The sequence below is a fragment of the Gymnodraco acuticeps genome, unplaced genomic scaffold (assembly GCF_902827175.1).
Source record: "Gymnodraco acuticeps unplaced genomic scaffold, fGymAcu1.1, whole genome shotgun sequence".
NCBI lineage: Eukaryota > Metazoa > Chordata > Actinopteri > Perciformes > Bathydraconidae > Gymnodraco > Gymnodraco acuticeps.
Window position 1 is genome coordinate 12,501 of NW_022989804.1, and position 26,500 is coordinate 39,000.

The following is a 26,500-nucleotide window of genomic DNA, read 5'->3' on the forward strand; positions in this document are numbered from 1 at the left end:
CTGCCTCCTTATCACTCGCTGCAACAACACACACACTATCTGCCTTCTTATCACTCGCTGCAACAACACACACTCTCTGCCTCCTTATCACTCGCTGCAACAACACACACACTATCTGCCTCCTTATCACTCGCTGCAACAACACACACACTCTCTGCCTCCTTATCACTCGCTGCAACAACACACACACTCTCTGCCTTCTTATCACTCGCTGCAACAACACACACACTCTCTGCCTCCTTATCACTCGCTGCAACAACACACACACACTCTGCCTCCTTATCACTCGCTGCAACAACACACACACTCTGCCTCCTTATCACTCGCTGCAACAACACACACACTCTGCCTCCTTATCACTCGCTGCAACAACACACACACTCTCTGCCTCCTTATCACTCGCTGCAACAACACACACACTCTGCCTCCTTATCACTCGCTGCAACAACACACACACTCTGCCTCCTTATCACTCGCTGCAACAACACACACACTCTGCCTCCTTATCACTCGCTGCAACAACACACACACTCTCTGCCTCCTTATCACTCGCTGCAACAACACACACACTCTGCCTCCTTATCACTCGCTGCAACATGAGGGTGAACAGTCAACAGCATGCGACTCACGTTAGTTAAAGGTGTTATTGATCCGTTTCCTCATCAGTTGGATGTTTTTGAATTTACCTGCACTCTTTCCACTGCAGCGGGTAGCTCGCTCTAATCAGCAGGGGGTCCCGCCTCTCCTCTGAGCTCAGACTCTAATCAGCAGGGGGTCCCGCCTCTCCTCTGAGCTCAGACTCTAATCAGCAGGGGGTCCCGCCTCTCCAGGGAGAGGCTAACAGGCCATATCACTGATTCAATAATACATAGAGACACTTCACTGCAAACATCCAACTTTATAAACTCTTTAAAAATATAATATATAAATAAAAAGCGGTAGTTTAATGCTCTGCAGCTGAACAGGAAATGTTGCATCACTCTTTGGGGGACTTTTGTTGACACACACACACACACACACACACACACACACACACACACACACACACACACACACACACACACACACACACACACACACACACACACACACACACACACACACACACACACACACACACACACACACACACACACACACACACACACACACACACACACACACACACACACTTCAATGAACTGTGTGACGCTGCAGTCGTGCTTTATTTTCTTATCTAAACTCCCAATAAAATAAAAACACGTTTTTGAGAGGGTATCATTTAGAAAACGATGAGTTGCTCCTGAAGAATCCCAGAGGACATTATTCAGGGATTACCAATTGAATAGACCTCCAAGTGTTTTATAACATTGATGTAATCTCTTACAGCAATGACTTATGAGTAAGATATTATCTCGTAAAAACGAATGGAGCCACGAGACTAAAGTGCAAAGCTTGCAACACTAAAGTCGAGTGAACTTTGCAGACGGAAATGCAAATAAATATTTTAAAGGATGCAAAACGGAGAAAAAGCAGGAAAGATTCAAGACGCTTAGAAACCTTTTCTTTGCCATTTTTGCATGAAATTACATGAATTCAAATATCAAAAATAGTTAAGTTATGGTAAGCATTGCAATATGCCCATTCACATATCGCCACATCCCGAAAAAGCTCACTCCAATATGACATCAATTGGCGAAAAGCAGGAAATATGAGGCATAGAGTTCTCTGCTGCAGCTTTAATGATCTTTTCACTTGTCAGTACACAACTCTGAAAGCACTCACTGGTTCTTGCCGCTTCCACACCCCAGAGAGCGGTGAAACCCAAAGAGCTGGTTCCAGGGTTATGCCTGTGAAGCAGAGGGTGTGAAATCTGTGAAACCACGAGAACACGTTCTGCCAGATTTAATCATAACTGGATGGACTCACAACTCAACCAAAACTCTCGTTATCCATCGCCACTAAAACACATCGGGAAAAATATACTTCTTATAACTCCAGAACTTTCCCTCAACAGGGTGTGTGCAGGACTCCTGAGGTCACATGGAAGACCTTTGAAGACCTTTCTTAAGACCCTTTCCATACACTCTAAGACCTCATCGCCACTTCGAGTTTTAACCGGTTACCTTGGCAACACACTTTACCTCACATTCACTATATACAGTATTGATGTCCTTCCTCCGTATCTTCCAACCATTTGGACGCAGACTTGCATTTCCCCATAACGATGTTGTTTAACAACCGGCGTAAACGGAGCGCTATCAAGCAGTGAGCGTGCGATGTCCTGTTCAGATGACGTCAAACCCAACGGGATGCCATCAATAAACTACAGAATCACACGACACACCTACGCCATGATTACATTCAGGCAGACTGTAGAATACAACCTCTTTGGACCATTTATATACTTATTGAAAACAAGCTTTTTTTCCCTTTAAACTTTGGGTTTTCTCTGGAAGTGTTTCCTTGTACGATGTGAGGGTCTAAGGACAGAGGGTCTAAGGACAGAGGGTCTGAGGACAGAGGGTCTAAGGACAGAGGGTCTAAGGACAGAGGGTCTAAGGACAGAGGGTGTCGTATTGTCATACTGATACTCTGTACAAACTGTGAAGTCCACTGAGACAAATGTAGGGCTGCATCCGAATATTCGTTGGAGTCCTATTCGGGTTTCAATTTCTTTATTCGGATATTCGTTTTTTTTTTTTTTTTAATTGATTGAAATCTCCAATATCAACGTAAGAGCTTGTGCCTCTTCGGGGGGTGCTAACAGTTAACCATAAACGTTATCGTTTACTTTCTCCGTCTTTATATGTAGATATTACTTTTTCTCCGTTAATCTCCGTCACGTTGTTTCCATAGCAACAACAACTTCCTGTCAACAGCGCTAACTCTCCTTCAAAATAAAAGCATGTCCATACATAGGAAGCCAAGCCAAATTACACTTAAGACACAACTGCAACGAAAGTAACACACAATGCGATATCCTTTTCAATTTCAAAGAACACAAATTGGGTTACATTAACAAATAACTATAAACAACAATACTGTAGAACAACAAAAAGAATGCCGTGAATACACCGAAATACACGCGTTGAAGCGGTTCGCTGATTACCAAGCACCCCCCCCCCCCTGCGCGGGCCGAATATCCGCTGCTGATTACTACCGAATATCCAGAGCCCGAAAAATATTATTCGGGACAGCCCTACCTCAGACCCTCTGTCCTCAGACCCTCTGTCCTCAGACCCTCTGTCCTCAGACCCTCTGTCCTCAGACCCTCTGTCCTCAGACCCTCTGACCTCAGACCCTCTGACCTCAGACCCTCTGACCTCAGACCCTCTGACCTCAGACCCTCTGTCCTCAGACCCTCTGTCCTCAGACCCTCTGTCCTCAGACCCTCTGTCCTCAGACCCTCTGTCCTCAGACCCTCTGACCTCAGACCCTCTGTCCTCAGACCCTCTGACCTCAGACCTCAGACCCTCTGTCCTCAGACCCTCTGACCTCAGACCCTCTGTCCTCAGACCCTCTGTCCTCAGACCCTCTGTCCTCAGACCCTCTGTCCTCAGACCCTCTGTCCTCAGACCCTCTGTCCTCAGACCCTCTGTCCTTAGACCCTCACATCGTACAAGGAAACACTTCCGGAGAAACCCCACAGTTTAAAGGGAACATGGGAGAAACCTCAGGGAGAGCAACAGAGGAGGGATCCCTCTCCCAGGACGGACAGACGTGCAATAGATGCCGTGTGTAAATCCAAGAGATAATACATTTTACAGCATAGGTAGACTAAATTCAACTATTTCAGTATAAGTTTAATGCAAGATTTAGGGTGGTTAATATATAATTTACACATTACAAACAGTAAAAGCAACTTCTATGTATTCTACAAACTACAACTAATAAAATATATTCACTCTTAATTAGGGCTGCACGATATATCGTGTTGTGACGATAATCGCGATATGCGCGATATTCACATCGCGTGGACGTAGAAAAAAAAGTATAATTTCTTTTTTTTTAGGACTTGTGATATTAAGTAGGCAAATTAACTCAAACACGTCATGTTACATTTATTTTGCTGCTTGCTACAAAAGGAAAACTTGCGCGGCTCTCATGTCAGGGGTTCCTGAGTGAGTGACAGCAAACCAATCACCATCAGATCTCCAGAGCAAACGGACGGTGATTAAAGGTAGAAACACTGAATAAAGTGGTTTCATGTGTTTCTCCAGTTCGGCGCTGCTAACCGAGCTAGCTCAGCTCGTTGCTCTGATAACTGAAGATCCAGACGTCCGTGTCTAAAATCCTTGATCCGGTTAAATATAGTTAAAAAAATACCAATTGTATCATTAAAGTTCAAGAAAGGATGGTTTGCGGAAAAAAAAAGAAACGGTCTTTTCTTCAATTCCTGTATGTTTTCATATCGCAATATCTATCGCAATGTCAGTGTTTTCCAATATCGTGCAGCCCTACTCTTAATGCATATAAGCAGAGAAAGGTAAGAACATCTCACATTTTGACAGTGTTGGGGAAGTTACTTTTAAAAAGTAGTGTTTGCTCGTTACTCGTTACTTCTTTAAAAAAGTAATCCCTTATTTTACTTAGTTACCCTCCAAGGAAAGTAACTTTTTACGTTATTCGTTACTTTTACGTTACTTTTATGTTGCTCGATTTTGGGCAGAACCCCATCTCTGTTCCTAAATGTGTAGGCTTACATAAAGTTCTACTATGGAGGACATAACAGATATGTCTTTTGTGCTCTTTATCATGTGACCGTGCTGTAGTTCCTATAATATAGCCCAACATTAGCCTCCTTTAGCTTAGCGGTGGTGACGTGAAGTCATGTGACCGTGCTATAGATCCTTTATAGCCCAACATTAGCCACCTTTAGCTTAGCGGTGGTGACGTGAAGTCATGTGACCGTGCTGTAGTTCCTTTATAGCCCAACATTAGCCTCCTTTAGCTTAGCGGTGGTGACGTGAAGTCATGTGACCGTGCTATAGATCCTTTATAGCCCAACATTAGCCACCTTTAGCTTAGCGGTGGTGACGTGAAGTCATGTGACCGTGCTGTAGTTCCTTTATAGCCCAACATTAGCCACCTTTAGCTTAGCGATGGTGATGTGAAGTCATGTGACCGTGCTGTAGTTCCTATATAGCCCAACATTAGCCTCCTTTAGCTTAGCGGTGGTGACGTGAAGTCATGTGACCGTGCTGTAGTTCCTTTATAGCCCAACATTATCCTCCTTTAGCTTAGCAGTGGTGACGTGAAGTGGTGTTAATATGTGGTGATTTTGTATCCAACATCATATCGAGCAGCGGTTTTCAAAGTGTGAGGCGTGCCTCCCCTGGGGGGCGCCAGAGAGCTTCAGGGGAGGCGCAGCGTGAGAAGAAAAGAACGAGAAACAGTGAAATCTAGCTAGTTACCTTCAGCTAACTTTATGCGAGCGGCAACAAGGATCCATTTGTAGTGAAGTTACCTAACGTGAGAGAGGAGACAGCGTCTGGCAGAAAACGTCACTTCCACACTTTTGGCTGTCTGTGGAGACCGAGTCCCCCACCTCGCCTAAAAGGCTGTAAAAGTGCTCATTCCCTTCACCTCCACCTACCTGTGTGAGTGCTCATTCCCTTCACCTCCTCCTACCTGTGTGAGTGCTCATTCCCTTCACCTCCACCTACCTGTGAGAGTGCTCATTCCCTTCACCTCCCCCTACCTGTGAGAGTGCTCATTCCCTTCACCTCCTCCTACCTGTGAGTGTTCATTCCCTTCCCCTCTTCCTACCTGTGAGAGTGCTCATTCCCTTCACCTCCTCCTACCTGTGAGTGTTCATTCCCTTCCCCTCTTCCTACCTGTGAGAGTGCTCATTCCCTTCCCCTCCTCCTACCTGTGTGAGTGCTCATTCCCTTCACCTCCTCCTACCTGTGTGAGTGCTCATTCCCTTCACCTCCTCCTACCTGTGTGAGTGCTCATTCCCTTCACCTCCTGCTACCTGTGTGAGTGCTCATTCCCTTCACCTCCTCCTACCTGTGTGAGTGCTCATTCCCTTCACCTCCTCCTACCTGTGTGAGTGCTCATTCCCTTCACCTCCACCTACCTGTGTGAGTTCTCATTCCCTTCACCTCCTCCTACCTGTGTGAGTGCTCATTCCCTTCACCTCTTCCTACCTGTGAGAGTGCTCATTCCCTTCACCTACCTGTGTGAGTGCTCATTCCCTTCACCTCCACCTACCTGTGTGAGTTCTCATTCCCTTCCCCTCCACCTACCTGTGTGAGTGCTCATTCCCTTCACCTCTTCCTACCTGTGTGAGTACTCATTCCCTTCACCTCTTCCTACCTGTGAGAGTTCTCGTTCCCTTCCTCCTACCTGTGTGAGTGCTCATTCCCTTCCCCTCCACCTACCTGTGTGAGTGCTCATTCCCTTCCCCTCCACCTACCTGTGTGAGTGCTCATTCCCTTCACCTCTTCCTACCTGTGTGAGTGCTCATTCCCTTCACCTCTTCCTACCTGTGTGAGTGCTCATTCCCTTCCCCTCCACCTACCTGTGTGAGTGCTCATTCCCTTCCCCTCCACCTACCTGTGTGAGTGCTCATTCCCTTCCCCTCCACCTACCTGTGAGAGTGCTCATTCCCTTCACCTCTTCCTACCTGTGTGAGTGCTCATTCCCTTCACCTCTTCCTACCTGTGTGAGTGCTCATTCCCTTCCCCTCCACCTACCTGTGAGAGTGCTCATTCCCTTCCCCTCCACCTACCTGTGTGAGTGCTCATTCCCTTCCCCTCCACCTACCTGTGTGAGTGCTCATTCCCTTCCCCTCCACCTACCTGTGTGAGTGCTCATTCCCTTCCCCTCCACCTACCTGTGTGAGTGCTCATTCCCTTCCCCTCCACCTACCTGTGTGAGTGCTCATTCCCTTCACCTCTTCCTACCTGTGAGAGTGCTCATTCCCTTCACCTCCACCTACCTGTGAGAGTGCTCATTCCCTTCACCTCCACCTACCTGTGTGAGTGCTCATTCCCTTCCCCTCCACCTACCTGTGTGAGTGCTCATTCCCTTCACCTCTTCCTACCTGTGTGAGTGCTCATTCCCTTCCCCTCCACCTACCTGTGTGAGTGCTCATTCCCTTCACCTCTTCCTACCTGTGTGAGTGCTCATTCCCTTCCCCTCCACCTACCTGTGTGAGTGCTCACTCCCTTCCCCTCCACCTACCTGTGTGAGTGCTCATTCCCTTCCCCTCCACCTACCTGTGTGAGTGCTCACTCCCTTCCCCTCCACCTACCTGTGTGAGTGCTCACTCCCTTCACCTCTTCCTACCTGTGTGAGTGCTCACTCCCTTCCCCTCCACCTACCTGTGTGAGTGCTCACTCCCTTCCCCTCCTCCTACCTGTGTGAGTGCTCATTCCCTTCCCCTCCACCTACCTGTGTGAGTGCTCACTCCCTTCCCCTCCACCTACCTGTGTGAGTGCTCATTCCCTTCCCCTCCACCTACCTGTGTGAGTGCTCATTCCCTTCCCCTCCACCTACCTGTGTGAGTGCTCATTCCCTTCACCTCCTCCTACCTGTGTGAGTGCGGGTTTTCTGCATTGACTTTGATCAAAAGCAAGTGCCGGTCAAGCAGGAGCGGATCTACCGTAAAAATAGTCTTGCCGCCCCAGCTGCCGCCCCAGTTGGCAGCTTTGTTTTGAAATAAAAGTTGTGGCTCATCGGACATTGATGAGAGGAAGTCTCTAATGTCCGAGTGCAAGTGAATGCAGCACAAGACGCGAGCCTTGTGACCCCTCAGCCCTGGCGCGAGCGAGGAAATGTGATTGGCGGCGATTTCATTTGAACGGGACGGCGCATTCTGACCCAAGTAGAAGGAAGGGATGAGGTGCGGTCTCCACTGACAGAGAAGAGCCTGTCAGGTTGGCTGCACTCAGCATCGAATCAAAACGCACTAAAGCTTTGATCTCAATCAGTCTGCGAGGCGTGTTGCTGAACAACATGGTAATCGCTGCATTCAGCTGTTATAGGCAACTTGATGCTCTGCTCACGGACGAGTCGATGAGCAAAACAAACTGTTAAGATGATGACCTTACGTGTGTAAATATATGTTTTCTTTGTCAAATCAGACGGTGTGTGAAACTACACTGCCCAGCCAACAGAAAGGAACCACTTTGATTGAACCAGCAGGTAAGGGCTTTCCACTGGATCATAATACCCCTGCATTATAGCAACAACAACACTAATAATAATAATTATTGGGAGGGGGGGCGCGGCTGTTCTTATGTTCTCTGAGGGGAGGCTCACCTTCCCACACTTTGAAAACCCCTGATATGGAGGAATCCCATTGGACCAGGGAGATGCTGCCTTCAGGGACCAACACAGAAATACATACGTCCACTTTTCTGGCACACTAACTGGCAAATTAGTGGGTATTTTGTATGCTTTGTAAGGGCAGCTGCAGTACATACTGAAAGTAAAAGTAAGTATGTTTGACAATGAAGGGTGTGTGTGTGTGTGTGTGTGTGTGTGTGTGTGTGTGTGTGTGTTTACCTCTGAGGGAATGTCCCAGGTCAGTTTCTGAGGGAGGGGAAGCGATCGGTCCACGTCTCCTTTACAGTGTCCGTCCTCAGTGTATCCCAGCTGGAAGGCATCGGTGGCCAGAGTGTACTGCAACACACACACACACATATTAACACACACACAATTAACATTAAGCTTTTTTTGCTGTAACAAATGTAAATGTCCCCTCTGTGGGACGAATAAAGGTATTCTGATAATACAGGCTAGAAAACACACACACACACACACACACACACACACACACACACACACACACACACACACACACACACACACACACACACACACACACACACACACACACACACACACACACACACACACACACACACACACACACACACACACACACACACACACACACACACACACACACACACATTATTTCGATTCATAATTTGATAAATGATTTAATGATGGAAAATGATTTGTGTTGCCATGGTGAATATGTTTTGAGGAAATGATTGTTAATTTTATATCGTAAATATGATCTGTTTCCTTGTACCTTCCGGTGTGTATTTAAGAGAGGTAATTGAGGACAGCCGGCGAGCTCGGAGACCTGATGAGACGGGGAGCGGAACAGGTTTTCGATCGCAAATTGTAAACAGAGATTAGTGTTGCAATTTGGACTGCAAAGTATAGTTTATATAAGAAAGTATATCGCCGAAATATTGACTCTTTTGAAATCCTTAAAGGACAAAATGAACAAGCTAAAGTTGACATTTGGATCACAACATCTGTCTGTGGAGGACATTAGAGAAGCTGAAAGGTCAATACTTCACTCCGAGCAAAGACGTCACTTCTCTCAGGAACTTGCACTTTTGGAGAAGGGAAGGCAAGTAAGAGCAAGCAGCTCTATCAGGAAGCTGGACCCAATCTTAGTTGAAGGCATGCTAAGAGTGGGAGGACGAATAAGCAAATCAGCAATGCCAATGGATCTGAAGAACCCCATTATCCTGCCCAGAGACTCGACTGTATCCAAACTGATCCTGGGCCACATCCATCAGCAGATTGGACACTCGGGGAGAAGCCACATGCTCTCAAGACTAAATCAAAGATTCTGGTTGCATCGTGCTAACTCGGCAGCCAGAAAGATAATCAGAGCCTGTGTTTTCTGCCGAAGAATGCTGGCCACAGTTGGAGAGCAGAACATGGCTGACCTCCCAGAGGATCGGGTGTCTCCAGATCTACCACCCTTTACTCATGTTGGTATCGACTTCTTTGGACCCCTGGAGGTTAAACGAGGCAGAGCAAATGTAAAACGTTGGGGAGTGATCTTCACCTGCCTTGTGAGTCGTGCCATACATCTGGAAGTTTCGAGCTCATTGGACACTGACTCCTGCATCAATGCTTTGCGCAGATTCATATGTCGCAGAGGGCAGGTGACAAGCATCAGGACCGACAACGGCACAAACTTTGTGGGAGCACAGAAAGAGCTGAGAGCTGCTCTTAAAGACCTGAATCAACACAAGATTCAAAATGCATTACTCGGGGACGGAGTAAAATGGACTTTTAATCCGCCATATGGAGCCCACCATGGTGGAGTTTGGGAGAGGCTCATCAGACCTGTAAAAAAGATTCTGTGTTCCGTTCTAAAAGAACAGAGATTGGATGATGAGACTCTACAGACAGCTTTGTGCGAAGTTGAGAGCATCATGAATGACAGACCATTGACTACAGTTTCAAGTGACTCAAACGATCTCGAACCCCTCACGCCAAATCACCTCCTTCTGCTAAAGACAAAACCGATTCTGCCACCTGGACTCTTTCACAAGGAGGACTTGTACTCACGGAGGAGATGGAGACGGCACAATACCTCGCAGATCTCTTCTGGAGGAGATGGATAAGAGAATATCTCCCAATCATGCAACAGCGAGTCAAATGGCACAACCCCAAACCGAACCTTCGCCCCAATGATCTCGTCGTCATCGTGGATAACACGGCACCAAGAAATTCCTGGCAACTGGGCCGGGTGATAAAGACACTGTCAGGATCCAAAGGGCTTGTCCGAAGTGTCTTGGTGAAAACCAAGGGTAGCACCTTACAGCGACCAATTGACAAGCTCTGTCTACTCCTGGAAGCAGTTGATTGAACACAAGGTGTCATGTGCTAGTAACCTCTGACACCCAGTATCACACACACACATGCCCCCCCCCTTTTCCTCTTGAACTCATGCAAACACACCTAACACAAACATTGGACTATGAACTATGACAATGATTGTATATTGGTGACAGTTACATTTTGAGTAACTGCTTGTTTTTTGGCTCTATTATAATGTATTAATTGTTTTGCTACTGCGTCAACAATTAGGGGCCGGTGTGTGAGAGCCACAACGTTATTATTTCGATTCATAATTTGATAAATGATTTAATGATGGAAAATGATTTGTGTTGCCATGGTGAATATGTTTTGAGGAAATGATTGTTAATTTTATATCGTAAATATGATCTGTTTCCTTGTACCTTCCGGTGTGTATTTAAGAGAGGTAATTGAGGACAGCCGGCGAGCTCGGAGACCTGATGAGACGGGGAGCGGAACAGGTTTTAAACCGCAAATTGTAAACAGAGATTAGTGTTGCAATTTGGACTGCAAAGTATAGTTTATATAAGAAAGTATATCGCCGAAATATTGATTTAGATTTGTTATTTTGAGACTATTTAAGTCAATACTTTTTTGTTAATAAATTACATTTTTTGACTGAAAACCTTCGGCTGCTTATTGTCTTGGATTGCGTGTCGTCAACCCCGCTCTATAGTGGCAGAGAGGAAACCTTGGACACACACACACACACACACACACACACACACACACACACACACACACACACACACACACACACACACACACACACACACACACACACACACACACACACACACACACACACACACACACACACACACACACACACACACACACACACACACACACACACACCACACACACACACACACACACACACACACACACACACACACACACACACACACACACACACACACACACACACACACACACACACACACACACACACACACACACACACACACACACACCTCTTTCCGTTAGCGTTGGTGGTGAGCATAGCTGCCTTCCAAGCAGTTGACCCGGGTTCGATTCCCGGCCAACGCAACCCTATTATAATATATTAAATTTGTAAAATGTACAGTGTGATTTTAAGTCCAAGTAGAGGAACCGGAGGGTCGCGGTTCAAGTCGCAACGGAACCAAAAATATTAATAAAGTCTGATCTTACATGTCCCCTGTTTTTTTTGAACAATATATTATAGGTCTATACAAAACATTTCTCTGAAGTGTTTGGCACCAACGGATCATGCATTGTCATTACACACACACACACCTCCCACAGGTGAGCCACAGTAGGTGCGTCGGCCCAGGAGTGTTCTGCGTTGAGGCCACTCTTCCCGTTCTTGTAGATCACGATGGAGAAAGATTTATCGAACCACCTGAGGGAGAGGAAGATGGAGACGCGTGAGAAAATATTTCATGCATTACAAAAACGTTGTGGTCTCTCAACCACAGACCAAACATTTCCTCCTCCCTCCGTTCGTCAGTAAATAATAATAAGTTAAACCTCAGACTTTAATCTCTGAATTCTTAGAAAATAACTTAACGGTTAATTCAGACATTTTCACGTGCTTTAACTTCACCAAACAATGTGTTGAATGCCATTTAAATGACTGGAGACTTCCGATTTCAAAGCAGCTCAAAAGTTAACGTGCTTTCTTCTGGGTTCAGTGAGAGATATTGATCCCTGTTTGCGACCCCTTCTCTAGACGCCAATTAGTTGCATTCCCTGTTTGTCATTCCTCACCAATCGCAGCACTTTCAGTAAGAATACTTAAATCAGAATTCCAACTTATTTAAAAAAAAAAAAAAAAGATTAAAAAGCAGCTAAAAAGTTTACTACTATTTAGCTTTTTCTGGGTTCAGTGAGAGATATTGATCCCTGGTTTGCGATCCATTTTCTAGATGTTAATTTGGTTTGTCGTTCCTCACCGATCGTAGCACTTTCTGTAAGAATACTTTAATCAGAATTCCAACTTCTTTTCAAAAAATTCTGTCTTTTTTGTTAAATTTGACTTTTTCCTAAAAAAAAAAATCTGACTTTTTCTTATTTTTGATTTATTTTCCTCAGAATTCTTAGGGAAAAAACACGTTAAGTCGATATTTTAACTTGACCAAATAATGTATTTAATGCGATTTAAATGACTGGATACTTCGGATTTCAAAGCAGCTAAAAAAGTTAAGGTGTTTTGCTTTCTTCTGGGTTCAGTGAGAGATATTGATCCCTGTTTGCGACCCCTTCTCTAGACGCCAATTTGTGTTATTTCCCACGTGTCGTCCTCTCCGATCGCAGCACTTTCCGTAAGAATACTTTAATCAGAATTCCAACTTATTTAAAAAACGTTTTCTTACATTTGATTTATTTCCCCAGAATTCAAGATTTTTTCTCAGAATTCCGACTTTTTCTCAGAAATCTTAGGGAAAAAACACGTTAAGTCGACATTTTCACATATTTTTAACCTTAACAAATAATGTTTTTAATGTGATTAAAATATTACACAATTCACGGTTACTTCGGATTTCAAAGCAGCTAAAAAGTTTACTACTATTTTGCATTTTCTGAGTTCAGTGAGAGATATTGATCCCCGTTTGCGGCCCCTTCTCTAGACGGCAATTTGTGTTATTTCTCACCGATCGTAGCAGTTCCCGTGCAGAATGGACTTGGCGTATCGGTCCAGATTTCCCACGGGATCGTCTCCCTTCATGCCTTGTTCTTCATCGTCCAGCGTCACGAAGAAGGCCGACCTCTCGATGATATCCAGAGATCGCTTATTGATCCCAGAGCTGAAATACTGCTTTCTGATCTTAGCCCAAGGAACCCTGAGAGAAACACAAAGGAACACTATTAGATAACTTAGAAAACACATCATCAGACACACAAACACAAGCACATGTGAAACTGGTCAAAAACACTCATTAAAAAAAGGGAAAGGATGTGCATTTATTTACCTACACTGCTTCCTGCACATTTAAATGTATATATTTAATCTTGTTTATATATCCGTGTACATTCACTTGATCACATTTTTGTTATTTCTTTTCATACTTTTACTCATTTGTTATCAACTCAAACAAGATGTGATCTGTCAAAAAGTGAACTTAAGTGTGTGAGTGTTTTCTGCTGTGTTCACATGCCTTGTTTATCTCCCCTGTCCATCAGCATTAACACACTCCAAATTATTCCCAACACAACTGTTGGGAATAATTTGCTTTGGTATTCAACCTTTGACACAGTTCATAATTTTCTCCTTTCCCACGGCATGGGTCTACGGCCTGGGGTATTGCTGCTATCTCTCTTAAGGTAGGAGGAGCAGCTTGGGCGCATTGTTGTTGTTTATGACCGAGCCCAAGCTGACATGAGGTACTGTTCAGGGACGTAGGTTTCCTCGAGCTCTGGTTAGATTCAGGGTCCATATTGCTTTAGGCCCCGGCCACACGAGGACGAAAACGGTCGTTTGCGTTACTGTTTAGTGTCGTATAGACCGTTCGGCCACGAGGACGACCGAATACGGCACTAAACGACTGCGGAAACGATAACGGGTCCCAAGGTGGATAGAACGGCATACGCATCGCTCTGGGGGGTCAAACGGCTCCGTGTGTGCGCCATATACGATCATTTTCTGATAATGATGAGGCAATAGCCCCGCCTCTCTCCACCTCTGCTGCTCACCCCCGCGTCAAAGTAAACTGCACACTGAATTCAGATTATTTATCTTTCTCTCGATATGGACATAAACGCGAGTGAAGTCTAATCTGACAGGACGGAGACACCTCTCAAACCTAAACTAGTTATAAATATGTTTATTTGTACTGTCGGCCGGGTCACTCATTACTGGATCAGCTGCTGCGTGAGACAGACACTGACGCTGTCCGAAGAGAGGGAGGAAAAAGAGAGGCTCCGTGTATTTTATTATTATATTATATAGAGTCGTTATTCATTTGTTTTAAAGCTCAATAAATAACAAAGAAGACCTTTGACCGGCACTTTTATCATTTTGTCGGAAGATTTCAACTTTAATTCACGTTGACTGGCGAAAAACTCTGCCCGGTTCCCTCGGCCCCCACCGCGGAGAATAAACAGAAGGGCAACCATGACAACCATGCTTCTTCGCTGCTTTTGTGGAGGAAGTTACAGCGCCACGTACAGGCTCGGCATATGTACTGCAGCTTCTCCAGCGGTTGGAGCTAAACGGAGCGGTCTCGTGTGGACAGACACTATCCGGTGAATATTGCGTGTGGACGGAAGCTTTTTTGCGATTGCGTTAATCCTATGCGTTTAGCCGTTTTCGTCCTCGTGTGGCCTTAGTCTCACTGATGAAGAATGTTGATTATTACGCTCTGAACTAGTTCAAACCTGGAGCTACAGTAACAGGAGGGCTCTTCAGAATTGATTTGGCATCTCAACCTGTGGTCAACCCGTGGCATGTCTTGTGAATTCTCCGGCCGAAGCTCCAAATAAACCGTCTGTTTGCCATCAAAGCTCCAGCTCTCCTCGTCTCTCTGAGTCCTGACTCTCCATTGCTTCAGAAGTTTCCCCCACACACCATCCTTTCCTCCTCCCGGTGACTCTTTGTTACAGAAGCATATCCGCCATTATTTCCTGATACGAGTTTCCTTTTTATCTGACCTTCTTCATTTTGTCTCCATTTCTAACTCTGTGAAAAACAACTTGCAGAGACTAGAAATACTGCCTGTAATATCTAATTCATTACAGACGAACGGAAGAGGTTTAGGACCACGCGTAAAAGAAGCTTGATATCTGACCAAAAGTTAGCTATTTTTTATAAAAGTCAGAATTCTTAAGATAAAAATCCGCTTTGGTCAGATCCTAATTTCTGAGATTTAAAGGTGGGGTAGGTAATTCCCTTCAGAAACACGTTGTTATATTCCATGGAATGCTCTTAACGTCCCGATAGCAATGAATATATTAAATACTTTGACAATAAATACATCAAATATAAATATCATCAGTGGAAGCCGTGGCGCTTTAAAAAGCTCGACCAATCATCTGAGCCGGCTAAAGTAACTGGATGGCCTACCTGCCTGTCAGCCTTCCATCTGAGCACAAACTTATCTCGTGCCCTCATTGGTCATGTGCGCGTTCGTGTGTGTTGGAGGAGGGGCTCTGTGAGGAAGTCTCCATTCTTACCTACCCTGCCTTTAAGTCAGAATTCCAGGTTACAGTATTGAGAACCTTTTCAGAAATTATCTTCACTGAATTCTGACTTTTTTTCTCAAAACCTTTTTCCTTAAAATTTGACTTTTTCCTCAGAATTCTTAGGGGAAATAAAAACCTTGAGTTCGGATCACAATTTATTTTTAGATCTGACCAAAAGTCATATATCCAATCTGACATTTAAAGTCAAAATCCTGACTGTAATCCACTATTGTTCAGATCTGAATTTGGGATCCCACGACGTCAAAAAGCTTCTAACGTCTTCCTTTAAAAGACAAGTTATACTTCAGTGAACAATGCACTGCTTCCTCCAAACAGCCCTTGAGATGAAGTGCCTTGAATCCGAAAGCTCTCCAGAGCTTATCGGGCTGTTAACCTTTGAGCCCATTTGTTCTTTAGATTGCGCAATATCCTGACCCCGGGGCTCAGATAGGAAAGTGTGGTTCAGAACATGACCTGGGTGTGTGCGTGTGTGTGTGTGTGTGTGTGTGTGTGCGGTGTCATTATACTGGAGGGGAAGTGTGTACTCTGCTGCCGCCCAGTGGTTACAGTCTATAATCCTACAACATGCTGAGGAGTGCTGAGAAGATTGATTCTGATGTGTTGAAATGTACGGAGCCCTGGAGGGTTCATAGAGAGAAAAATAAATAAAACGTGGCCACGTTTTACTTTCTCGTGCGCACGCTTTAGTAACTCGTGCGCACAAGTTACTAAAGCGTGCGCACGAGTTACTAAAGCGTGCGCACGAGTTAATAAAGCGTGGCCTCGTTTTATTTAAATTGAGGGATTCCTGTCCGTGACTCACAGTGTCTGCTGCCCACAGCTGTTTTATAGAAGGAAAACCTCCTTCACTTTATGAAATCTCAGCGGCACCAGTGGCCTGTACTACGAAGCAGGATTTGCTATTTACACTATTCATTCATGAAGTATGACGCTGCGCTGTCAGCACGCGTCTCCATGTTTGTGATTGGTCAAATGTTGCTAACCCCGTCCCTTTCACGTGAACGCGCTCTCAGCCGGACAGAGAAACCCTGGTTGATTTACTGAGTTGATAACCAGCTTCGTAGGACCGCTTATCGACATCGCGTTTGTTAGGGTCAGTTAAGCCGGGTAAATCGAACATGTCCAGGTCCAGGGTCTGTTGAACTGGCTTCGTCGTACAGGGCACTGGAGGCAGTAACGTGTAACTCAGCAGAATCTGAGAAGAGCAGCACCAGCTGCAAAGAGCTGTGCCTTTTACTGTTGACTTCACTGCGTTTCCCTTCATTAGAACCGCTGATAGAGATCGAGGCTGCTACGTTTAACCACACACACCTATACACACATCGAACTACCAGAGTATTCTCCCTCGTTTTATGAAGGAGATGTCCTGTCACCGGGGCGCATGATGTGTGTGTGTGTGCTCAGCTCCGCTCTGTGTGCGTGTTCGTGTGTATCCGACACCACCGGCATTTGTTTTCAAATTACCACGAACAGTACTTTAAACAAATCTGGTTCCCCATAGTTAAGTGTATTCCCAAGTGAAAGAAATGTGTTTAATCTTAATCTCGATGTGCTATAGTCCTGCCGGAGTGCACCGGAACGAACGATACTATCATAAACAAATGCCCCCACACACACACGCACACAAAACGAGGCCATGCTTTATTAACTCGTGCGCACGCTTTAGTAACTCGTGCGCACGCTTTAGTAACTCGTGCGCACGCTTTAATAACTCGTGCGCACGCTTTAGTAACTCGTGCGCACGAGTTACTAAAGCGTGCGCACGAGAAAGTAAAACGTGGCCACGTTTTATTTATTTTTCTCTCTATGAACCCTCCAGGGCTCCGTAGAAATTAAATGTGTTTTAAACGTATTTTTCTCAAATGTGTATTTTTTCACATATTCTGACTTTTTCTCAAATTCTGACTTTTTTCTTATATATTTGACTTTTTCTCAGATTTCTGACTTCTTTCACAAATGTCTATCTTTTCTCAAATGTAAATGTTTTCTCAAATTTGACTTTTATCAGCAGTGTGTCCTCTGCTGCTTCAACCTTCCTAAATGTTCCCACACCACTCCGCTCCTCCGCTCCCTCCACTGGCTTCCGGTAACTGCTAGAATCCACTTCAAGACACTGGTACTTGCGTACCATGCTGCGAATGGATCTGGCCCTTCCTACATCCAGGACATGGTTAAACCGTACACCCCAGCGCGTGCACTACGCTCTGCATCAGCCAAACGACTCGTTGCGCCCTCGCTGCGAGGGGGACCCAAGTTCCCATCAGCAGAAACACGTGGGTTTGCTGTCCTGGCTCCAAAATGGTGGAATGAGCTCCCCATTGACATCAGGACAGCAGAAAGCTTACACACCTTCCAGACTGAAAATCATCATCTCTTTCGACTCCACTTCGAGCGATAGAACTATTAACAAAGCACTTATATACTAATAAAGGACTGGCTCATCTAAAGCCAGTTGAGTAGCACTTGAAATGTTTGGCTCTATGAAACCTGATGTACTTTATGATTCTGTTTTCTTCAAGGTTGTATTTTGTTGGTCGAACGCACGTATTGTAAGTCGCTTTGGATAAAAGCGTCAGCTAAATGCAATGTAATGTAATGCTGCCCCCTAGTGGTCCCAGTCTATAATCCTTCATGCTGCTGTAGATTGGGGATGGTGGTATGTCTCTGTACAGATTGATACTGTTGTATTGAAATGTGACCTTTGTTATACAATTTTTATTTTAACAAATTATGACTTTCTCTTTTACAAGTTCTGACTTTTTTCTCAAATCTGGCTTTGTTCACTAAATTATTAAATGTCTCACATTTCTCCAATCTGGACTGTTTTCACAAATTTCACTCTTTTCTCAAATGTCACTTTTACTCAGAGTTTAGAGACTCATTCCCACCTGTCTCCCGCAGAGTTTAGAGACTCATTCCCACCTGTCTCCCGCAGAGTTTAGAGACTCATTCCCACCTGTCTCCCGCAGAGTTTAGAGACTCATTCCCACCTGTCTCCCGCAGAGTTTAGAGACTCACTCCCACCTGTCTCCCGCAGAGTTTAGAGACTCACTCCCACCTGTCTCCCGCAGAGTTTAGAGACTCATTCCCACCTGTCTCCTGCAGAGTTTAGAGACTCATCCCCACCTGTCTCCCGCAGAGTTTAGAGACTCATTCCCACCTGTCTCCCGCAGAGTTTAGAGACTCATTCCCACCTGTCTCCTGCAGAGTTTAGAGACTCATTCCCACCTGTCTCCTGCAGAGTTTAGAGACTCATTCCCACCTGTCTCCTGCAGAGTTTAGAGTCTCATCCCCACCTGTCTCCCGCAGAGTTTAGAGACTCATTCCCACCTGTCTCCCGCAGAGTTTAGAGACTCATCCCCACCTGTCTCCCGCAGAGTTTAGAGACTCATCCCCACCTGTCTCCCGCAGAGTTTAGAGACTCATTCCCACCTGTCTCCCGCAGAGTTTAGAGACTCATTCCCACCTGTCTCCTGCAGAGTTTAGAGACTCATCCCCACCTGTCTCCTGCAGAGTTTAGAGACTCATTCCCACCTGTCTCCTGCAGAGTTTAGAGACTCATTCCCACCTGTCTCCTGCAGAGTTTAGAGACTCATCCCCACCTGTCTCCCGCAGAGTTTAGAGACTCATCCCCACCTGTCTCCCGCAGAGTTTAGAGACTCATTCCCACCTGTCTCCCGCAGAGTTTAGAGACTCATCCCCACCTGTCTCCCGCAGAGTTTAGAGACTCATTCCCACCTGTCTCCCGCAGAGTTTAGAGACTCATTCCCACCTGTCTCCCGCAGAGTTTAGAGACTCATTCCCACCTGTCTCCTGCAGAGTTTAGAGACTCATCCCCACCTGTCTCCTGCAGAGTTTAGAGACTCATCCCCACCTGTCTCCCGCAGAGTTTAGAGACTCATTCCCACCTGTCTCCCGCAGAGTTTAGAGACTCATTCCCACCTGTCTCCCGCAGAGTTTAGAGACTCATCCCCACCTGTCTCCTGCAGAGTTTAGAGACTCATTCCCACCTGTCTCCCGCAGAGTTTAGAGACTCATTCCCACCTGTCTCCCGCAGAGTTTAGAGACTCATTCCCACCTGTCTCCCGCAGAGTTTAGAGACTCATTCCCACCTGTCTCCCGCAGAGTTTAGAGACTCATTCCCACCTGTCTCCCGCAGAGTTTAGAGACTCATCCCCACCTGTCTCCCGCAGAGTTTAGAGACTCATTCCCACCTGTCTCCCGCAGAGTTTAGAGACTCATTCCCACCTGGTCTCCCGCAGAGTTTAGAGACTCATCCCCACCTGTCTCCCGCAGAGTTTAGAGACTCATTCCCACCTGTCTCCCGCAGAGTTTAGAGACTCATTCCCACCTGTCTCCTGCAGAGTTTAGAGACTCATTCCCACCTGTCTCCCGCAGAGTTTAGAGACTCATCCCCACCTGTCTCCTGCAGAGTTTAGAGACTCATCCCCACCTGTCTCCTGCAGAGTTTAGAGACTCATCCCCACCTGTCTCCTGCAGAGTTTAGAGACTCATTCCCACCTGTCTCCTGCAGAGTTTAGAGACTCATCCCCACCTGTCTCCCGCAGAGTTTAGAGACTCATCCCCACCTGTCTCCTGCAGAGTTTAGAGACTCATTCCCACCTGTCTCCTGCAGAGTTTAGAGACTCATTCCCACCTGTCTCCCGCAGAGTTTAGAGACTCATTCCCACCTGTCTCCTGCAGAGTTTAGAGACTCATCCCCACCTGTCTCCTGCAGAGTTTAGAGACTCATCCCCACCTGTCTCCCGCAGAGTTTAGAGACTCATTCCCACCTGTCTCCTGCAGAGTTTAGAGACTCATCCCCACCTGTCTCCTGCAGAGTTTAGAGACTCATCCCCACCTGTCTCCTGCAGAGTTTAGAGACTCATCCCCACCTGTCTCCTGCAGAGTTTAGAGACTCATCCCCACCTGTCTCCCGCAGAGTTTAGAGACTCATCCCCACCTGTCTCCTGCAGAGTTTAGAGACTCGTTCCTACCTGTCTCCTGCAGTCAGCGCTCCTAGCTTCTCCTCTCCAGGCAGAGGGACAGATTGATCCTCCAGGATTCTCTGGATCTGAAGCTCTATTTCTCGGGGGGAAAGCAGACGACCCGCTCGATAAACCCAAAGGCGGAAGTAGCGCCCCCGGTGGTAGACGGCGATAAACTCACTGTCCTGCCAGTGCTGCAGAACATCTGAGGAGAGAGGAGGCCAGGTTATATATCTGTTTTTATTACATGACTTAGTTGAATACTCGATTCTGATTGGTCAATTCAGAACACGTGACACGTTGTTAATCCAGAACAGACAGACCGATGTCAAGGATTTATTGACCGGTGTCAAGGACTTATTGACCAGTGTAAAGGACTTATTGACCGATGTCAAGGACTTATTGACCGATGTCAAGGACTTATTGACCGATGTCAAGGACTTATTGACCGGTGTCAAGGACTTATTGACCGGTGTCAAGGACTTATTGACCGGTGTCAAGGACTTATTGACCGGTGTCAAGGACTTATTGACCGATGTCAAGGACTTATTGACTAGTGTCAAGGACTTATTGATCGATGTCAAGGACTTATTGATCGATGTCAAGGACTTATTGACCGATGTCAAGGACTTATTGACCGATGTCAAGGACTTATTGACCGGTGTCAAGGACTTATTGACCGGTGTCAAGGACTTATTGACCGATGTCAAGGACTTATTGACCAGTGTCAAGGACTTATTGATCGATGTCAAGGACTTATTGATCGATGTCAAGGACTTATTGACCGGTGTCAAGGACTTATTGACCAGTGTCAAGGACTTATTGACCGGTGTCAAGGACTTATTGACCGGTGTCAAGGACTTATTGACCGTTGTTAAGGACGTATTGACCGATGTCAAGGACTTATTGACCGCTGTCAAGGACTTATTGACCAGTGTCAAGGACTTATTGACCAGTGTCAAGGACTTATTGACCAGTGTCAAGGACTTATTGACCAGTGTCAAGGACTTATTGACCGGTGTAAAGGACTTATTGACCGTTGTTAGGACTTATTGACCGTTGTTAAGGACTTATTGACCGCTGTCAAGTACTTATTGACCGGTGTTAAGGACTTATTGACCGGTGTTAAACCGTACACCCCAGCGCGTGCACTACGCTCTGCATCAGCCAAATGACTCGTTGCGCCCTCGCTGCGAGGGGGACCCAAGTTCCCATCGGCGAAAACACGTGGGTTTGCTGTCCTGGCTCCAAGATGGTGGAATGAGCTCCCCATTGACATCAGGACGGCAGATAGCTTGCACATCTTCCGGCGCAAACTGAAAACTCATCTCTTTCGACTCCACTTCGAGCGTTAGAACTATTAACGAAGCACTTTTATACTAATAAAGGACTGGCTTACCTAAAGCCAGTTGAGTAGCACTTGAAATGTTTGGCTCTATGAAACCTGATGTACTTATATGATTCTGTTTTCTTCAAGGTTGTGTCTTCCTGGTCGAATGTACTTATTGTAAGTCGCTTTGGATAAAAGCGTCAGCTAAATGCAATGTAATGTAATGTAATGTAATGTTAAGGACTCATTGACCGGTGTCAAGGACTTATTGACCGGTGTCAAGGACTTATTGACCGTTGTTAAGGACTTATTGACCGGTGTCAAGGACTTATTGACCGTTGTCAAGGACTTATTGACCGCTGTTAAAGACGCTCACATCTGCAGAAAGAAGTTTGGTCGATTTAACTGCATACAGTTTGGAACTGGGTCAAGAAAACAGCGGAGAAGTAACGGGGCAGAAACCTCCTTGTTACGCAGCGGTCCAGACATAGACATCAAACGGCGACACATATTCAGTTGCCAGTTACTTTGGCATTAGGGCAGGGATATCTAGATACTTTCCAAGGTTTGACATAATGAAGTGTTCTACTTTTAAAGCAAGCAACAATGTTTTCAAATCTGTAATCAAAAAGCTCCTCAAAAGCGCTATCGAAGCAGTTCCTGCCGTTGCTACGTTAGTTCAAACGGTAACAACGGACTACTTTTCTCAGCGGATGCATGTAATTTCAAATCAATAATAGCGAACTATTTTTTAAATCAATAAAAACATTTTCTAAATCTATAAAAGCATTTCAATTAATATTGGGAGTCATGTCGTTACTTTGTTGAGAATGTGGCCATGTGATAAGCGGATAATGTGCAGCGACCTGGTCATTATGGGGAACACCCGACCGGCGGATCAGGATCCCTCCGCTTCCTAGTCCGCCTGTCGGTGTTCTTTTACCCATAAGGACCGCCTCGCTGCACATTATCCCTTACATATTCTATCGTACCTATACTAAACCAATATTTAGACTGACTGATACATGCTTTTGTGTTTAGCGTTGGATTAGTTTTAGTAGGTTAGTGTTATAGACTACTTTCCAACAGTGGGTTCCCAGACATTTTGAGTACCCCAAGTTTAAATGTTTCTCAAATTTTGATTTGTTCAAATGTCACTTGTCAACATTTTAAACCAATATTCAGACTTATTGATAAATGCTTTAGTGTTTAGGTTTAGATTAGCATTTAGAAACTGAAGGGTGCTAACTTGCATATGTTGGGTAATTAGCATGATTAGCATAATCACTAATATGGACCATATAGGCAGATTTTGGAGAGGTTTTTCGGGGTTAAGGGGGAAGCTGAATCCATTTCTAAACTTTGAGGATCGAAGATTAAACTTTAAATCAATGAAGTGGCGACCCTCGGTCCACCTATGTTTTAGCAGATTTTCAGGTGTAAAGATGGACTGGATTGGGCAGGTAGCTCAGGTATTTGAAACAGTTGTAATTATGTCGGTCCATAAAGGTGATTATGCAAATTTGCTTGTGAATGTTTCCGTATAATGCATTTACAATACGGGACTCATTGTGGCAGTGAAATGTGCGCTGTGTGTGTGTGTGTGTGTGTGTGTTACCTGTCTCCTCTCCAGGTGTTCTTGTTGTGTTGAACATCCTCTCACACTGGGCGGCACACAGAGGGATGACGGTGCCTGGAACTCGACTCTGAAACACAAACACTTCTATTAATATCATTTAATATTTATTTTCTTTATTAAAACAGGCATTTTTCAAAACTAAGAGAAGAACTGAAGCAGAAAGCCAGAACAAATATTGACTTTAATCTCAGAATTTAAAAAAAATCTCAAATTTGACTATTTTCTTTATAATTTGAAAAAAAAATGTATTTGAATTTTTTCTCAGAATTCTAACTTATTTCTAAGATTTCACTTTTTTCTGAGAATTAAGATTTTTTTCCCCAAATTAGAATTTTTTCTGAAATATGACTTTTTCATGGCTTCACCATTTCCTTCCAGACGCTTTGCAAACATGCTTCTCCACCCACAAAACCCCCAGAATGCAGCAGGGCTCACCGGTTTGAGTTCCTCGCGGTTCACTTTGCGTCGGTACAGCAGCAGGGCGGTGATGGTGTTTCCGGCCCGAGCCGCCTGCACCGAAGTGGGAGAAACGTAGAGGAAGTCCTGCGGAGAAAAGGACGTTAAACAACTGATGAAACTCTGGAGGGGCTTCACACAGGAACACAGGACGTTTAGACACTGATGAAACTCTGGAGGGGCTTCACAGGAACACAGGACGTTTAGACACTGATGAAACTCTGGAGGGGCTTCACAGAAACACAGGACGTTTAGACACTGATGAAACTCTGGAGGGGCTTCACAGGAACACAGGACGTTTAGACACTGATGAAACTCTGGAGGGGCTTCACAGGAACAGAGGACGTTTAGACACTGATGAAACTCTGGAGGGGCTTCACAGAAACACAGGACGTTTAGACACTGATGAAACTCTGGAGGGGCTTCACAGGAACACAGGACGTTTAGACACTGATGAAACTCTGGAGGGGCTTCACAGAAACACAGGACGTTTAGACACTGATGAAACTCTGGAGGGGCTTCACAGAAACACAGGACGTTTAGACACTGATGAAACTCTGGAGGGGCTTCACAGAAACACAGGACGTTTAGACACTGATGAAACTCTGGAGGGGCTTCACAGGAACACAGGACGTTTAGACACTGATGAAACTCTGGAGGGGCTTCACAGGAACACAGAACGTTTAGACACTGATGAAACTCTGGAGGGGCTTCACAGGAACACAGGACGTTTAGACACTGATGAAACTCTGGAGGGGCTTCACAGGAACACAGGACGTTTAGACACTGATGAAACTCTGGAGGGGCTTCACAGGAACACAGGACGTTTAGACACTGATGAAACTCTGGAGGGGCTTCACAGAAACACAGGACGTTTAGACACTGATGAAACTCTGGAGGGGCTTCACAGGAACACAGGACGTTTAGACACTGATGAAACTCTGGAGGGGCTTCACAGGAACAGAGGACGTTTAGACACTGATGAAACTCTGGAGGGGCTTCACAGGAACACAGGACGTTTAGACACTGATGAAACTCTGGAGGGGCTTCACAGGAACACAGGACGTTTAGACACTGATGAAACTCTGGAGGGGCTTCACAGAAACACAGGACGTTTAGACACTGATGAAACTCTGGAGGGGCTTCACAGGAACACAGGACGTTTAGACACTGATGAAACTCTGGAGGGGCTTCACAGGAACACAGGACGTTTAGACACTGATGAAACTCTGGAGGGGCTTCACAGGAACACAGGACGTTTAGACACTGATGAAACTCTGGAGGGGCTTCACAGAAACACAGGACGTTTAGACACTGATGAAACTCTGGAGGGGCTTCACAGAAACACAGGACGTTTAGACACTGATGAAACTCTGGAGGGGCTTCACAGAAACACAGGACGTTTAGACACTGATGAAACTCTGGAGGGGCTTCACAGGAACACAGGACGTTTAGACACTGATGAAACTCTGGAGGGGCTTCACAGGAACAGAGGACGTTTAGACACTGATGAAACTCTGGAGGGGCTTCACAGAAACACAGGACGTTTAGACACTGATGAAACTCTGGAGGGGCTTCACAGGAACACAGGACGTTTAGACACTGATGAAACTCTGGAGGGGCTTCACACAGGAACACAGGACGTTTAGACACTGATGAAACTCTGGAGGGGCTTCACAGAAACACAGGACGTTTAGACACTGATGAAACTCTGGAGGGGCTTCACACAGGAACACAGGACGTTTAGACACTGATGAAACTCTGGAGGGGCTTCACAGGAACACAGGACGTTTAGACACTGATGAAACTCTGGAGGGGCTTCACAGAAACACAGGACGTTTAGACACTGATGAAACTCTGGAGGGGCTTCACACAGGAACACAGGACGTTTAGACACTGATGAAACTCTGGAGGGGCTTCACAGGAACACAGGACGTTTAGACACTGATGAAACTCTGGAGGGGCTTCACAGGAACACAGGACGTTTAGACACTGATGAAACTCTGGAGGGGCTTCACAGGAACACAGGACGTTTAGACACTGATGAAACTCTGGAGGGGCTTCACAGAAACACAGGACGTTTAGACACTGATGAAACTCTGGAGGGGCTTCACACAGGAACACAGGACGTTTAGACACTGATGAAACTCTGGAGGGGCTTCACAGGAACACAGGACGTTTAGACACTGATGAAACTCTGGAGGGGCTTCACACAGGAACACAGGACGTTTAGACACTGATGAAACTCTGGAGGGGCTTCACACAGGAACATGGAGGAAGAGTAAAGGT

The 26,500-nt window shown here is 45.6% G+C and overlaps 1 protein-coding gene across 1 annotated transcript in view; it reads right to left on the reverse strand.

Moving 5' to 3' along the window:
- The window catches only part of LOC117553522 (carnitine O-palmitoyltransferase 1, liver isoform-like), a gene marked incomplete at both ends in the record, with an annotated part of 50,773 nt that overhangs the window by 8,253 nt on the left and 16,020 nt on the right, over positions 1-26,500 (reverse strand). Inside the window, 6 exon segments of the mRNA XM_034227505.1 lie at positions 8,500-8,616; positions 11,893-11,998; positions 13,251-13,439; positions 20,796-20,991; positions 23,735-23,822; positions 24,191-24,298. Of these exon segments, the coding sequence (XP_034083396.1) occupies positions 8,500-8,616; positions 11,893-11,998; positions 13,251-13,439; positions 20,796-20,991; positions 23,735-23,822; positions 24,191-24,298 (804 nt within the window).